The sequence below is a fragment of the Cricetulus griseus genome, chromosome 3, assembly GCF_003668045.3.
Source record: "Cricetulus griseus strain 17A/GY chromosome 3, alternate assembly CriGri-PICRH-1.0, whole genome shotgun sequence".
In the NCBI taxonomy this organism is placed as follows: Eukaryota; Metazoa; Chordata; class Mammalia; order Rodentia; family Cricetidae; genus Cricetulus; species Cricetulus griseus.
This window is the reverse complement of record NC_048596.1, coordinates 125,102,135-125,119,468: the sequence shown is the minus strand read 5'-3', so window position 1 is coordinate 125,119,468 and position 17,334 is coordinate 125,102,135. Positions and strand designations below refer to the sequence as shown.

At 40.1% G+C, this 17,334-nt stretch overlaps 1 protein-coding gene across 2 annotated transcripts in view; it reads right to left on the bottom strand.

The window, feature by feature from the left end:
• Positions 1-17,334, bottom strand: part of Mctp2 (multiple C2 and transmembrane domain containing 2) — a 188,059-nt gene that overhangs the window by 25,651 nt on the left and 145,074 nt on the right. Inside the window, exons 17-18 of one of the 2 annotated variants that reach the window (XM_035441380.1) lie at positions 16,755-16,877; positions 14,085-14,126 (exon numbers count right to left, since the gene is read on the bottom strand). The exons of the other annotated variant lie outside the window; for it this stretch is intronic. Coding sequence (XP_035297271.1) covers positions 14,085-14,126; positions 16,755-16,877 — 165 coding nt within the window. The remainder of the gene's footprint in view (positions 1-14,084; positions 14,127-16,754; positions 16,878-17,334) is intronic. 2 annotated transcript variants of the gene reach the window in all.

Sequence of the window (17,334 nt, the reverse complement as noted above, 5' to 3'; positions counted from 1 at the left end):
TCAAGCAAGGTTCTAAGTATCCTAAATTCATGAAAATGAAAATTCAAATTTAAGTTCCATTGGATGAGAGAAGCCTCCTGGGATACCCACCCACCCTGACTGCTATCTATTCTTTTACATTATGCTATATTTCAACTCCTTAGTTATCTAGTAACACATTTACTCGTTTTCTGCATGTCAGAAGTTATCTTTTAACTCACCAATCTGTCAGTGGGCATGTTATACAGGTATATGCCCTTCTATTTTCAAGAACCTAGTATGTAGAGACAGTAGGAATTTGTCTGTGTTTACAAATATGCGTCAATGAACTTAAACAAGGGCTGGCAACTGCTAAGAAAGCGTTACTGCATAGAAGTGTCACATGTTTTGGGTAGCCTTTTTTTGAAGTAAATTTATTTGTTTATTTAGTTTACACCAGACCCAGTTTTCCCTCTCTCCTTTCCTCCCAGTCACTCCCTTGACCCCCTCTGTCCCCACCCACCGATCCATTGCTCCTCATCTTCTGTTTTGGAAAGAGCAGGTCTCCCATAAGTATCAACTAAGCATGCCATATCAAATTGAAGTAAGAATAAGCACCTCCCCATGTATTAAGATTTTGCAAGGCAACTCAGAATGAGTAGGGTCTCAAAAGCCAATAAAATAGTCAGAAATAGCCCCTGTTCCCACTGTTAGGAGTCCCACAAGAGGACTAAGATACACAGCTGTAACACATATGCAGGTGGCCTTTTTAAAAGTACCATTCACCCAACATTTGCTTTCTGCCATTGGCTCTCTGTGTGTCTATGGGTTTCTGTTCTCTCTATTTTCCATACAATGCATCATTTTGAGAAACTGGGTCCTGCTAAGTGTTCCTCCCTCACATTTCCCCTGGGATTTTCTTGTGCAGCTTTCATAAGAATATGTAGTATTTGATGCCTTTTGAAAACAAATTTGGGGAAAATTTCACTCCATTTTCATCTAAGAAACAGATAGGTAATTAGTGATTTTATATCAATAGATGAAAATTTAGATAAACTGTAAAACTCCCAAGAGGTGAATTCCATAGACCTGCACATCCTGAAAACACTAATCTTATAGTAGCCAACATTGTGTTCACTTGACACACTGCAAAATTATGTCAAATAAGATATATCAATTTTACACTTTCAAAAGTAATATCTACCTATATAACAATGCTCACAAAACCTTCAGTATCATTTGTATCCTTAGGAAAACAAAGGTGTATCTCTGAACAACTGTCTATGGAGTTGGGGAGAAGTAGGTGCTGTTCTGGTACTGTCATGGAAGAGCTTTGTGTGTACATTAACTGACTTAGATTGTTATGAGTAAACACATGAGGCCAGTGGTTGACAAAGTAAAGAGGTTATTTGACTCACAATTCCCATGGCTGGCAGATTCAAATGATATGGTACCAGCATCTTGGTGAGCTTCCTCTGGTAGTATTACAACATTACAGGGAAACAGAAATTGAATGGACATTTGCAAAGGGGCCAAGCATTCAGGATGCTCTCACTTGATAGCAATCCCATTCAGGAGCAAACTCTCCATTCTGCCAAACCAACACGAATCCCGTCCTCATCATTACAGCTCATTACCATTGCTTCTGCACAAGCTCATGAGGGACTGAACCCGAATCCCCAGGATTCAGGGAGTCTCCACAGCAGTGAACACAATGGTGTTTAGCATGTGAGTCTTAGATGCAGTTGTGAAAACTGAAACTCACATAAGCTTGGCCCTGACTGCAGTGGAAGGAAGGGATGAGAAATCTTAGTTGCTTTCTATTGCTGTGATGAAATACCACAACCATGGGCAACTTCAGGTAGAAAGGGTATATGTCTTACAGCTTATAGTCCTTCATATTGGAAAGTCACAGCAGGAAGTAAAGGCATAAACTGAAGCAGACACCATGGAAGGATGCTGTTTCCTGGCTTGGTTATCCTGCTTTCTTATACATCAGAAGACTAAAAGCCCAAGAATGGCACCGTCTATAGTGGGCTGGTCTCTCCCATATCAACCATTCATCAGAACAGGCTACACAGCTTTCCCTACAGGCCAGTCTTACAGGTATATCCTCTCAATTAAGAGGGTCCTCTCTTCCCAGCTATCTCATTTGTATAATGTTGACAAAAGCCAACTAGGAAAGAAACTTTATCATATACATAAATGACCTGGTATAGTAGTTAATATGAACCCCTTCCCTTCAAGTAGACAAAAAGACAAAAGATGAACAGCCTTTCGTCTAGCTTAAAGAATACTGGGGTGGATTTAGGTTTCTTAAGAAAGGCTGTTCTGGAACAAGTCTGCTCATGTTGCCCCAATGCTCTGAGAGCTCGTCTAGCAGCTGGGTGTGCATCCCGCTGGCTTTATTTACACATCTCAGATTGAACCAGGGAATGTGGTGATAACAGTTTAGCAGACACAACATTGCCTCTGCTGCTGACACCACACTGCCTGGGAAGAGGAAGAGTGATTCATTCAGAAAGACAGACAGCGGCTGCACGCCTCTAGTCCTCTCGCCACAGAGGCTCCCGATTCATACCGAGAACTGTGTTTAGAGAAATAGTGATGACCGCTGGTGTGACTGCACAAATGAACAAGATGATTGCAACTGACCGCATAGCCACAGCAGGTCTTCTTTATGATTATAAACCCATAAAAGGATAGAGGCCTAAGTGAAATCCTCATGACTGAGGGACTACTTGATGTGCAAACAGCTGTCATCAATAGCAGAACAGAAAAAAAAAATGAAGATTTCAAATTCACAATCCGATTTTACAAGGTTTCTTTCTGTTATATGTGTGCACATGGTATGTGTGTTTGTGTGCATGTTGGCACATGTGTTGATGTGTCGGGGACATATGGAAGCAGAGGCCAGAGGCTGATGTCCTTGTTTTTATCATTCTCTACCTTATATATTAGGCAGGATAACTTAATTGAGCCCTGGGCTTGCTGCTTTGCTAGTGGCCAGCTTGTTCTTGGGATTCAGTTTCTACCTCCCATGTGCTAGTATTACAAGTGGGCTGCTATACTCTTTTGATGTTTATGTGGGTGCTTGGGGTATGAACTCAGATCCTCATGCTTGCGTAACTAGTCACTGTAGCCACTGTTACCCACTGCTCTGGCATACCATTTCCTGCTTGCATTTGTTTAATGCACTGTTAAGAATGAGAGACATTGACAGTAAGACAAAAACTAGGCAAGTTCCAGCTCTAACTTAAAGGTGCTTATCATGTAAAGAGGAATACAAAATCATCATCTTTAATTGTGCATTTGTTTATAGAGCACCAGAAGGTTTAGGCCTTTGGCTGAGTTTTAAAGAGAGTTGAATTAGGATCAATAATGTGCCTGTGGTTGCTCCCTCTTTCAAAGCAAACAAATCATACGGAGCATATCAGGCTAGCTTTCCTTCCTTAAGGCCTTGCTGCCTACCCCGTGTCTCCAGTGAACACAACTCTGTAGGTGCAACAAAGAAGCTTTGAGCCTCTGGGAGAGAATTAACACCATCAAAATGAATTTACAACTGAGAATTAATTATATAATCCCTTTAATTTAATGTTACTTTAAATCTTCCCTGTTTGTTCTGATTTAGAAAACCACTCATTTCTCTATTAATTATCTAGGCAAAATTAGAGAGATATTCCTGAAAACTGACCCTGTCAGACAAAATACTTTTGACATGCTTAAAAATTAAATGGTGTTTGTCAAAGAATGCTTACAAGTCTCCCAAGGATCAAGTCAAAATCTTTTCTCCATGATCTGCCCAGTAATGTCAGCCACCCAGATGAAAGATGCAAAACTGGGACTTTAGACAAAGGAAATGCGTTGTCTGTTTTAATTCATTGACTATTAGAAGCGTATAATTTGAAAGTTTGAATGATCAACATTAGAAATTGATTGAGTGGCATTTCACATTAAAAAAAAGAACTTAATATCTGTGCTAACGAGGACTAGGAAGCAGTATTTCTGCTACAAGAGAGAAATTGTCCCCTGGGAACCCTAGCTTCAGAAACTAGGAACAAACTTCATGATTTAACCCCATGAGGCATGTTCACGTACAGGGGTACATTATTAAATCTGGATGGTTGTGGACGGGGGCTAGAAGTCCATAGGCAAACTTTCCTGGAGTACACAGCTGTGAAAACCAAAAAGACCCTGTTTCAAACCAAGTAGAAGGCAAAGACCAATTCTCTAGCTTGTTCTCTAATGTTTACAAGTGTATTGTGGTAATACACCCAGAATCATATTCATATACACACATGCACAAAGACAGTGCTAGACTTATTTATTTTATATTTATGGTGTTTTTACCCACATTTGTGTCTGTGCACCACATCAGAATCCCCTGAAACAGAGTTCCAGGCATTGCAAACTGCCGTGTGGAAGCTGGGATGGATCCTCCTGGGTCCTCTGGAAGAATAACTGGTGCTCTTTCCAGCCCCAAAGATGATGTTTAATAGGAGGAGAAAGCAATGTATGCTCTTTTTGGAAAGTATTCTGTCTCGAGTATAATTTTTCTCTTTGAGAAATGAAGACAAAACTGTTTGAGTTTGAATCAATACTGATTCTTAGCAGCTCTATTCTGCTTTAAGCATCTGATCTTGACAAAGAGCTCTGCCCCGGTGTTTATCAACATGTGCTTTCGCCTTGAAAAAAGGAGTCTGGTCTGGTGTCAGTGAAAGGAGGAGAAAAGGGAATGGGCACAACCCGAAACACCCTGAGAAAGATACTTGAAACACAACTGAAAACATTAAGCAGTCCTTAATCTTTGGGACTCAAAGGCTGCATGGACTGATTCCATTAATGCCTCCCTGGGCCAGCTGACAAATAGATGCTGCCACAAGGTAAAGAGGACTCGTGGCTTCTGTAGCTGGACCTACTGCAGACAGATACACAATAAGGGACAGTTTCTGGCTTTGTTGCATGGATCATTTACCTTCCTCTTAGTTAGGAGAGGGAGGAGACTACTAGGTAAGATATTTGTATTATTAAGAAGAGTAAAATGTAGGAAGGAGAATATGACACTGTGTGTAAAGTATCTGTCATCCTAGTATGAGAAGGTTGGTTTGGGTGCCCAGAATAAACCTAAAAGGCCAGGTATGACAGCACTCATCCAGAAAGGAGTTAGCAGGGTGAGACAGGCAGACAGATTCCTGAGGCTCATTGGCTGAATCACCTAGATGAATTGATGAGCTTAGGGTTTAGTAAGATACTTTGTCTCAGACAGAAAATAAAAGATGAAGAGTGAGTAGAAAGGATGTCTGACTTTGACCTCTGGCCCACTCACTCACCCACGTGTGCTTATACCCACAGTATACACATACACAAAAGTTTACAAAGCTAAAGGCAATTCTTCTACATGAAAACATGAAAGCTGAATATATCAGCTCCTATAAGCAGGTCTGAATCCCTCAACATCGCCTCCCAACTGCCTCAACTGCTTCCTAACTGCTTCGTGCAAGGTGACTCAGCCAACACTGGTTTTCGTTGGAGCACCTTTACATGTGACCAGGACCTCTATATTCACAGGGTACTGCTACAGAGAAATAAAAGTCATCAAATGCTGCTGCTGTTGCTTCAGAGAGGAATGGATAGATGGATGGATGGATGGATGGATGGATGGATGGATGGATGGATGGATGGATGCCTGTTTCTAAACAGTTGTAACTCACTTTACAAATAAGATTTAGGCCAGAGGATCTGGATATGAATCCCACAGTGTATCTGACAAAGAAATCTCAGATGCCTTAATTTCTCTTAAATGAGGGTGGTAATTAATGCATGGGGAAATGACTAGCCAGTGGAGTATTCTGAGTGTCAAATGTTAAAGGACACAAAAGCTCACAATGCCTGAACGTTATAGCATTACTAATATTTCCATCAGTCTGAATATTTAAATGTCTTACCAACTTGTTTTAAATTAACACTGTTGTAGTCGTCTCTTCATGCATTGCTTACTGTTCCAGTAGGGAATGTGACAGCTCTATTTTCCATCAATTGTTTTATATATTGTCTATTAACTTATAAATTATCTCAAAGGTATCCTGTAAACTGTGTGAATAGCTGGGATACAGGGTGAGGGTAGGCCACAATGAAAGAGCAAGTTTGACTGGGAAAGACAATTGCTACCCCTTTCCCCCCTAAATGAGTAGTAGATGTTGATCCCTCCAAGTTCTGCTGGTTAGTTTCACATTCCAGGCAGCACAGCCAGCTTAATAACTGTTAAGAATAAGAAACAAAACCACGACTAATAAACAGAGAAATATTTCTAAGGAGTGGAGGCAGGAATGGCAGAGGCAGGATAGAAATAGGAGAGGAGGATAGAAGGGTACCAGAACATAGTTTACGTGTGTGAAACTGAGAAAGAACTAATTTATTAATAAGAAAAATGACCAGTGGATAACCAGGATACAATGTCCAGTTTATTCTACCTTGGCTTCATGGAATGATTTTAGACATTAGGAGAGTAAACAGCTTGATGTAACACCAACTCCCGAAGAAGCAGATCCTTGGATTCTATGCTTTTAAATAGTAATGTTCCTTAATAGCAGTGTAGAAGACTTGTGGAATTTATAGCCTGGTGTGTCTTGCTTCATATTGTTTGAAAGCACACACCAAGAGCAACAATTACAATGGATGCTTTAAAACCTCTCCAAGTACCAAGGACACTGCTCAGTGTCACAACAAGCAAGATACCCGAATAATGTTCCAAGGACCAGGTTAAGAGCTGTGCTGTTTTTCCGGGATTTTGTTTTTTACTTTTTTTTTTTTAATGGAGAGTGCTGGATGTCTCTACAATTTTGTTCAAATGACTACAGAACCTGGAGAAGCTGTTGCTGCTATTGATGCATAACATACTGCCATTATTGGTTTTTATATATATATATATATATATATATATATATATATTTGAATTTTTGGAAACTTTAGTTGTGCTGTCAACTTTGGAAAAAAAGTATCCTAGTTTACCATGTTGAGTTGGCATTGTACAAAAATTAACAGTCATATTGGTCTAGAAATGGTGAGCTTAATTTTTTTCCATTTGTACAGAGGTAGCGCACTGTATTAAATATGTAATGTCTTAAAAAAAAAGAAGGGATTTTGAGAGCCCATCCCTTGTGAAGGGATGCTCTCTTGACCTGAACACATGGGGTAGGGCCTAGGCCTGGCCCAGGATGATGTGGTAGACTTTGGGGAGCCCCATTTGAGGGTCTTACCCTGCCTGGAGAGTGGAGGGGGGATGGCTAGGGGCAGGTGGGATGTTGGGGGGGAGGGGTGGAGAGGGAGAAGGGATTGACATCTGAAGCAAGCTTGTTCCTAATTTGAACTAATAAAATAAAATAAAAAGAATATTTTTGTTTTATTTTTGAAGGAAATGAAGTTCCAACCATTGAAGAATGGAGATTGGATTTTCAAAAAAGGAAATGTACATGAGATAGTATGTTAGGGGAGTCTAGGAATTCAGGAATTTTCCCTGTTGTGATCCAAAACATACATACACTGGTCATTAAGAATTGGCTGCAACACATTCGCCTACTAAAACCTTGAAAGCAACATAGCATTGTAGAAACTCTAGCAGTAAAATCACCACATCAATAAAAAACACATTAAATCCAATTATTAGAGCTTAAATCAGAATGCCCATTTACATTACTGCCCTGGAAATTGCCACAGTCAAGTTCTCTGTACCACATCCTTCATATAGGTTGTGCTTGTTCTGAAACTGTGTACACATATATGCACTCGTGATTGCATAACTAAAGCTAATGTTTGAAGAAGCTTGGTGGAGTTTTTCTTTACTTAACAATACCATACTCTGACATTAATAACCAACAATGTGTCTCCTATAATTAACCAAAATCATTGATTGACCTACATGGGGTGTTTGTGTGTGTGTGTGTGTGTGTGTGTGTGTGTGTGTGTGTGTGTGTGTATACTTGCACATGTGAGCTACTATTATTGCCCTTTATTTTCTTAAGAAAACACAAAAGAAAATAAGCAAAACTCCTCCTGCTGGTAGACTGTGAGACAGTTAAACACTCTGCAGCCAACAAGTATTCTTAGGTTAAGGGAAGAGGATATTCACCTCTTTAGGAATTAACCTTGGTGGCTGTGGGCACCCCAACAAAGTACTCTGCAGGCGAACTCTGAAAGAAACTCCCAAATGCATGCCAGGTGTGCTGATCAGACTGGAAGAATGAAAGGCATCTTAAACTCAGACAGTGACAGCTTAAGACAATGGAGGCATTCTACATCTTTAAAGAGGTATTTTCTAATGTGTATATATGTGTCTGAGTGTATGTGTTCATATCACATGCATGTAGGTACCAACAGAGACTATAAGAGGATAGTGGATCATCTGGACCTGGACTAACATGTGGTTGTGTGCCACCTGATGTGGGTGATGAAAACTAAACCCAGGGCCCCTACATGAGCAGTCAATGTTCTTTACCACTGGGTCACCTCTTTTATCTCAGCATACTAAGTTTTCTAAGTGGAATAATACAAGCAATGCTCATTCATTCTTTGTCATTATAGAATTCCCCTGAATGAAGACTTAGATATTTCTTGTTTAAAGAAACATGTCCATCATCTTTTTAAAAAAAATCCATAACTGTTATAAAGGGTGGATTTCTATTCTCACAAACACTGATTGGTATCTGTGATTCATCAATGACCCTGAAAGAAGCCATTCAAATCCATGGACAGTCTAGTTATACAGAAACTAACCTATGCCATGGACATCAGAGGAGGCTTTCTTGTAATAGCAAGAAGCAAGTTGCTTTTTATTATTTTTATTACATTCTATTTTGCTTCCTTCTTCCTGATGTTAATAGCAAATGCTGGAGTAGTCTATGTAAGTGACTGTTGGTCTGGCACAAGAAAGAAAGTCTCTGGAAAGTATTTATACCTTCAGCAATGAAAACAAGATATTATTGTCTTACATGACCTTTCATAAGTATGGGGTACAGCATTTTACACAATCGTTCCTTGGTTCATGCTTCAATTACTGACCTTTACTGTGTAGAAAATTAATGCAATTTTCATTGTAGTCCATCCGTACAAATAAGGTCCACATGAAGGATCCCACATAGGAAATCTAATAAAATAGAAAATGCTAACGGATTGTTGTTGGCTGAACTCAGCCATTATCTGTTTGTTCTGGGGTCCCTAGAAAACTAGACTTGCAACAAGCAATTTCTTACATGGACCATCTGGTATAAGAAAGAAGGTTTTTTCTTTCTTCATAGTTTAGTCTGTATGCTTCATTTCTTAAAAGCCCCAAATCTAGTTACCTGGAAGATGTATGTACCATCACAAAAGAATAGAAGGCAGAATTGTGGCATCCATTCTGGTTTCTAACACAGATGACTACAGTGTGCTGTTAACAATGATAAGGAGCCAGAGGCTACAGTGATGTCATTTTATGACCATCTCTATCCCAGACAATAAAAGTATGACAGACCCCAGACTATGCATGCCCTTGTCTATGAGTCAGAGAGAGGCAAAAGATGGGAGTACATTCATCCCCTGAAGAAGCAGGACGGAGGGGCCCTGGCCGCCTTTCATCTGTTATCTCTAATGGTGTTTTCCTGGAAGGGGAAACTAGAGATAAAGATGTGTCACTCTCAAGATAGATTGGTGGAGTAGTGAGTAGCTTCCCTCCCTTCTGCTTTTGCAGGGAATGACTGTGTGTTTAGAATTTGTAAATGATTCCTCTTGGATTGGATGTGTAACAGATCCCAGAAGCATGTTCTGTCATGTCTAACATACAACAGAAGCCATGGGGCTCTGTGAAGAGACCCTGTAGTGGGGAGTGACTCTGTCATTGTCTGGCCAAGTCTAGGACAAGCATATTATGGTACTGGGATCCTGTCCACAGAGAGGAAATGATGCATGGGGACCCACTTGGGATGTGCCCTCAAAATGTTGAACTTGAAGCTCAACAAATCTAGTTTAGCAAATCCCAATGAGAAGTGTGCTGGTGAGTTTTATGTCAACTTGACACAAGCAAGAGGCATTTGGTGAAAGGGAACTTCAACTAAGAAAATGCCCCCAGCAGTCTGGCCAGTGGATAAGTCTCTAGGACATTTTCTTGATTGACAACAGATACAGGAGAGTTTATCTCACTGAGTAGGGTACCACCTCTGGGCTGGTTCTAGGTGCTATAAGAAAACAAGCTAAATAAGCTATGGGAGAACAAGCTAGTATGCAGCACTCCTCCATGACCTCTGCATCAATTCCTGCCTCTAGGCTCCTGCTCTGTCGAGTTCATGCCCTAATTTTTCCCAGTGGTAGACTGTGCTGTGAAAGAGTAAGCTGAAATAAACCCTCCCCTCCCCAAGTTGCTTTTGGTCATGATGTTTTAATATAGCCATAGAAACCCTAAAACAAGAAGTGAGTGACATGACATGGGTGTAGACTTAAAATGTGCCAGGCTCCCTAGCAACAGAAAGTTGTGTTTATCAGAAAGATCATAGATAACTTTTTTTTTCATTTTAGGTTTTTTCTTTAGGAAGTTTTATAAAAAATATAAAACTATGGAAACATAATACCACAGTTATGACAAAATTATGAAAAGAAATAACTGGAATGCCTAATAGAAACATCTCAGAAGTGAATACACCCTGAAGTGAGTGAGGACAGCCCCACCGCCAACATTCCACACAGTACAGGTTGATAGGACTATTGTATGTAGGTTCAGACTAGGTCCTGGCCCATTTCTGTGGATGGTATGTTCTGTAGTCATCTTTGCCCAGAAAGATTTGAAACAGCACATATTGCTCCATCTCCAGCACCCCAGGCATCTCTGGGAAGAGATAACATTCTGGGATAGAATCTAGATTGGACTGTGTTGCCTGAAAGATTGTTGGAGAATGCACACAAGTGATTGTCTTCATCAGTGTAGCTGTGGCTTCTTACAGGAGATCCTTAAGACCTGGTCTGTTAACGGCTAATATTCACTTTTAGAAGGAAGTACTGGAGAGGATGAGGGAACCCTCACTCAGGGTTCTAGTCACTCCCCCATACAAAAACCTCCCAGTCAGTTGTATGAGATTCTCCTATACTTCCTCAAAGCCCTGTGGTCTCTGGAGATCTCAGAGTACCTAGACTGTGGAAGGTTAGCCACAGGGGACTTCACCCATGCAGGTCTGGGGAAGTTGTCATTTATGCTTGGGTGAGACTTTTCAGAAGTGCATATGCTTTGGGGTCACCCACACTTGTACTATACTAAGCTCCATAACCCATTGGGGTCACAGGTTTGATCATGCCTAAAGTGTGCCTTGGCTTTTCTATGGTGTCCTACCACAGGTAAGAAGCCATTTTTATATCTATCTGGTGGAAGAGTTTACACAATGGTTTTTAATTCAGTGTTTTGTGTGTTTTGGTAACAATTGTTTGACACAGTATCTCACTCTGTACCTCAGGCTGTTCTCAAACTCGCAGCAATCCTCCTGCCTCAGCCTTACAAGCACTGGGAGTACACTCATGAGCCATGATGAACGGATCCATTTCCTCCTGCTGGAAGCTTTCCTTTATGTGATATGTCAAAGATACTCTATCCCAACTGTCCCCAGGGGGTAAATGCAGTCCTCTTTCAAGGGTGGCACATTTAAACAGATTCGGATGAAACGAAATCTGCCTCACTTTTAAACTTGGTTTCTAGAAGATTTAAATTTTGCCTAAGTGTGATATTGTGATATAATAAGAAATACATATTTTGCCTTGGTTCCTGGCTGTTGGCCAGAACTCTTAAAGCCCTCATGCTTCGCTAAGTGATAGGAGCAGCAGGAGTGTGTTCCTGTATGTGGTTTTGTCTTTTGTTCCCAAATCAGGTCAAGTTCTAGATAGGTGAAGGGGAATCTTTTGCTGTGCAGAACAAGCCCCCTTTAGACACACCTGTATACCATGGAAAATAAAGGACCCAGAGAAAGATATTAGGGTTTAAGCTTCAAGCTGGAGACCAGAAAAGCAAAATAGCCAACCACTAGCTTTTACCTTCTTTCTCATCTTAGGCCAAAGGAATCATCCTCAAACTGCTCCAGACTTCACTGCTCCTCAGCTTCCCTTAGACTGACTGCTATGCTCTCCTCAGTGTGGCTAGAGAATATATGCCTTCATATCGTCAACGTGACTGGAGAATGAATGTCAGCTCTGAGACACTGTTCCTGTCTTAAATACCTCTTATGAGTCCTGGGATTAAAGTTGTCTGATCCCAAGTGCTGACATCATCTTTATGTGAGATGTTTCTCTTTAGGACTGGATATAGTTTGTGTACCTCAGTGTGGCCTTGAACTAACAGAGATCCATATACCTCTACCTCCCAAATGGTGAGATTAAAGGTGTGTACAACCGCTGCCTGGCTTCTATAGCTTGTGGCTTACTTTGCTTCCTGAATCCTCAGGCGAGCTTTAATGTCACAGTTGAGTTCAAGTGGGCATGATGTCCTCAAAAAAAAAACAGGGGAAGCTTCCTGCCATAGGAACTAGGCATCTGATGAGAGGACTGAAATTTACAGGTGTAACTCCTGCACCCCTGCCATAAGCTCCTGACTTTCAAGATGAAGTGATAGACTACTCTATCACCAATGGTCACTAAGTTACTTAATCCATCTTGTCTTGATAGAGAAACCTCCATGCACATAATAATAGAAACACAAAACAGTGTCAGGAGGATTCTGTGAAGATTAACATAAGGAATCCCTGAACCTAGGGTGAGTGTAGAAGCTCCACACTGCCCCAGGCTTACCCTGTGCATCTCTTCTGTTTGGTTGTTCACCAGTTGAATTATTTATAATAAACCAGTAAAGGGAGGTATTTTCCAAAATTTTTGTGAGCAATTCTAGAAACTTATTAAATCTCTGAAGTGGGTTCTGTGAATCTCCAACTTACAGCTGGCCATCAGAAGTACAAGACGGCCTTGCAAGTGGCCTCAAATAAGTTTAAAATAACTAAAATAAAAATAAAAAATAATAAAATCACTAAAACATCCTTCTATGCACTGAGATGGGTCTTCAACTAATTTTCAATGTTTGCTCATTCAGAAACCACTCAAATCAGCTGATTAATAATTATCCAAGAAGAAATTTACATTGCTATTGTCTCTATTCTGAAAAGAAATAGATTTTTTTTAAAAATATACCTTGTTTTATTCCATCATGTCTTTAATAATGATCACCTTCAGATAACACATAAGATTCACTCTGTAATATGTCATTTGTTTCAAATAGGCAAAACCATCTGGTCCCCTCAATTAACTGTAAGGCTCTGGTGTCAAGAACCAGTCTTTGAATTAATGTCTGTTCATCAGGCATTTATATTACACATTTGCTCTCCGGGTTCTCTTTTCTACTCTTTTGTCTCCCACAAGCCTCCTCCATGTCACCACCATGTCCCCACACATGACCAGGCTTTAAGGGACTGGAAGTTCATTAAGCTCAAAGCTTCTCATTTGGTACTTCACTTTTTTTCCCCATTTTGTTCCAGAAGGTTTGTCTGAAAGTGTAATGACAACAAAAGCAGCAGATTTGAGAGATTCTCCCAGGAGAAGGAAAAGGACAGCTGTACACAGACATATAGCAGAGAACGCTGCCAGCAACAGCTGGGAAAGTGACAGGCTCAGAAGTGGGTGACCACCCCATAGCACAGACGTGAACCTAAAGGAGCAAGCATTTCCCTTGATTTGCTCTTGGCTTATCAGGCTCCCTTTTATCCACAGAGATAAAGGCTTGCATCCTAGAAAAGGTCACTTACTTGCTCATGTTTTACCCTCTTTCTATCTCATTTTTAAAAATCTTGGAAAAAACTGAGTACCACACTATCCATCAAAACAACAAACACATATTATCATTAAAAATAATCATCATGACAAATGAAAGGTAGTTGTTACTACTATAATGCATATTAGAGAAACAACAGATATTGTAGACATTCCATTCTAAATAAGGCATAGGGTTTTTTTTTTTTTTAACCATAGTACTTCGATAATATTGAATGATTCCAAAAAGTCAAAACAGGCACAACTTGGGGAAACAGTATGGGTGGCAGTAGTTCTTCCTAAGAGTCTGTAGTCAGCACACCACTCACCTTCTCTTCCTCCGCCTCTTCCTCATCTACGTCTGTGCCGTCCTAAAAGGAAACCCCACAGCTTGTTAATGAGGTAGTCATCAACTGGGATTGCCCAATGCAAATGCAACACACATTTTTAAATTTTCCTATGGAGCTGAAACATTAGCATGTTTTAAAACTCATTATATCCTTTTGTAAAAATCACACTTTTAAAGTTCAGAGACACTGTGGAAAGGTTATAAACAATATGCATTGTCTGCTTGGAACATAGGGTATGAATAAAGCTATTGTGCAAGTGCCCTTTGACAGCATCCAGTTTATCCTTTCTGCAAACAATTTTGTTCTTGTGTGGCAGATAAACCAAAGCTGTGTTAAGGCTCATTACTAAACTCACCATGATAAGAGCCACACCTTTCTCTTTGCTGCCATCAGGGAAACATTCTACAATAGAAAATGCACTAGTCTGAATAGAGTCATAATTCAGAGTGCTACATTGTCCCCCTTGGGGTTGCAGGAAGAGAGAAGGGAAGAAAACTGAAGGCTCTGATACTAACAGGTGCATGGCTTTAGAGCAGGTGCTGGAGTGACCCTGTGTTGCTACTGGGTTCGTTCAGAGCCATTGAGAAGTTCTGTCTGTTTAATAGGAACATTTTACATCGTCATTAAGATACGATGGCACATGCCTTACTCTGAGCACTCTGGAGACAGAGGCAGAGGGCTTTCTTTGAGATTGAGGCTGGGTTCTACGTATTCAGTGTTCAAGACTTTATAGTGAGACCTAACCTCAAAAAAAGAAGAGAAGAGAAAAATTACTATCAGTTGCTATAATCAGATGCGTTCAGGAACAGGGGAAGAACACTCGGTATTAGAGAACTAGGGACCTTTTCAGCTTGGAGACTTACCTTTCTGCTTAACCACTCGAAGGTCAGACTTCCTATTTAATACCGTTCCTCCAGCTTAAAGCAATTTTCTGCACTATAACTGCTAAGAGAAGTGACTGTGGAGTGACCAGAGTGTGCTACTCTATTCCTCCATATCTCTGAGCAGTCATCAGTGTAACATCTCTCAGGCTGGTGCTTCCTTACCTCTGTTAATCCTCAGGAGCTTCAGCTGTCAGTCTCACTAACTGCATAGGGGATTAGCTTATTCACCATTGGCATCATTCATGCCTCATAAAAGCCAATAGATACATAGGAAGGCAGCAAAGAAAGTTTAGAGGGGGTAAACGCATTACAGTTGGAAAAGTTAGATGTCATCACTTTGAGACATGACTTGTGCAGTTTGTCCCTGTGACTTTGGACCCATCACTCTGCTGTTCTCACTGGGCATGATGAAATGAAAAACGAAAGGTCTTGTCTCATTCACAGTTGTCTTACTAAGACTAAACTAAGCAGTAAATTTGAATATGTTTTTGAAATCAAAAAGTTCTTAACAATGCAAATTTATATTCCTACCCATAAAAGGATATTTATGCACATCTGTACACACATATGTATTCACAGCAAATATATGCACTTCTGCACATAGGATAAAGAAGCTCTCATACACTGGGTGGCAAAATAAAATCTGGCTAATATTGCACCAATGTGAGTTAACAGCATTTTCTATTACAGATGTTCCCTTTTAGAGATGTTCCTCTAACTTATATTCATATAATATCTAGTCCATAAATACACATAAACTTTAAATCCATTTCTTGCTAGTTGGTTCCTCTATTCTACTGAAACAAGTTCATGACTACTACTAGATAATAAAACAATACAAGAGATCTTTGAAATTTCTTGAGGTTTTGCCTCTTCAATGTGTTAATTTTTGTACCTTTTCTCCATCCTAAATGAAACCAGAAATGTCCTTCATTATCTATTCTTTCAAAGATGAACTTTTAACATGAGAATATAAAAACCCTATGGCAATGTTTGCATTGGAATCATGGAAAAACTCATGTGTAGACAATGGTTATAGAAAGAAATTTGTCAGACACTGAAATTTTAGAGTTTTGATTTTAAAACCTGTTTCTTGAATTAGAAATGTCAAGGTTTGTTCCTAAAGCTTGTTACCAAATACAAATTCCTGCTCACTTAGAACAGGAAAATAACCTCTGGGCTGGCATGAATGATGAGGGTCAGGAGGGCCAGAGAAGGAGCAGGCACCAAGAGATTTCTTTCAGAAGTGACTATGTGTCTTTTCACACAAAGGGACTTAGGGGGATAATGGTAGAAATCACAGCATTTAGGAGTATAGGGTAGGGTTTATTCCCACCCATTTACTGAGCACCTTGGTTAAACCTCAAGAGGACTAATGGCCTAAGCCAGCTTTCCAGAGCGCTATAGCATGCTAGAGAGGCCCAAGGAACCCTCAAAGATTTTCCTCTAGTGGTTAGAAGGTAATTCCCAGGAACTCTATCAAAAACTAGATAGATGCACAGATTTCTAGGGAGGAAACAAAAGTCAAAATCTAGAGGGTTCCTACCATATTGATAACATCAGCTGAGATGTGGGTCTAAGAGTCACTATAAAAGGAAGATTGCAGAATAGATATGATAAAATACCTGTTTTGGATATTGTTCTTGTATCTCTTTCTTCGTGCCTCAAACAATGGACTAGAGCATGCTTTAGTCATGGAACTAACACCCTGCTACTATCCTAGTCCTCATAGGAAGTTGGAGGAACTCTGGGAATCTTTGCTTACCTGGCTGTCCTGGGTGCTGCTAGCCTTCCCTTTCGTGGGTCTGAGGAAGTTGTACAGAAAGATAAGCAACAAAGCCAGAGGGATCATGTAGAGTTCAAAATTCCAGACAGTGACCAAAAACACCTGCCAGGAAAACAAATGAGATCCCATGACTCTTAGATAAAAACAGAGGACAGGAATTTTACATTGCTGATTCATTGATATAGCGAAATTAAATTTAAGAATTGCTCAAAAATGGTGATAGTGCAAATGGGTGCAGCCACCATAGAAATCAATGCAGCAGTTTCTAACATGCCTAAAAATAGATCAACTGTATGACCAAGCTATACCATCATGGACATACATGCAAAGGATGTATTTCCTACTGTAGAGACATATGCTCAACCATGTTCATGGCTGCTCTACTCACAATAGATGAGACATGAAAGTAATCTAGATGTCATCTACCTGGTGAATAGATAATGTAAATGTGCTGTCTATACACAAGGGAATTTTATTCAGCTGTCAAGATGAATGAAGTTAAGAAATGTGCAGATGAATAAATGGAACCGGAAAATACACTAAGTGACATAGCCAGTCC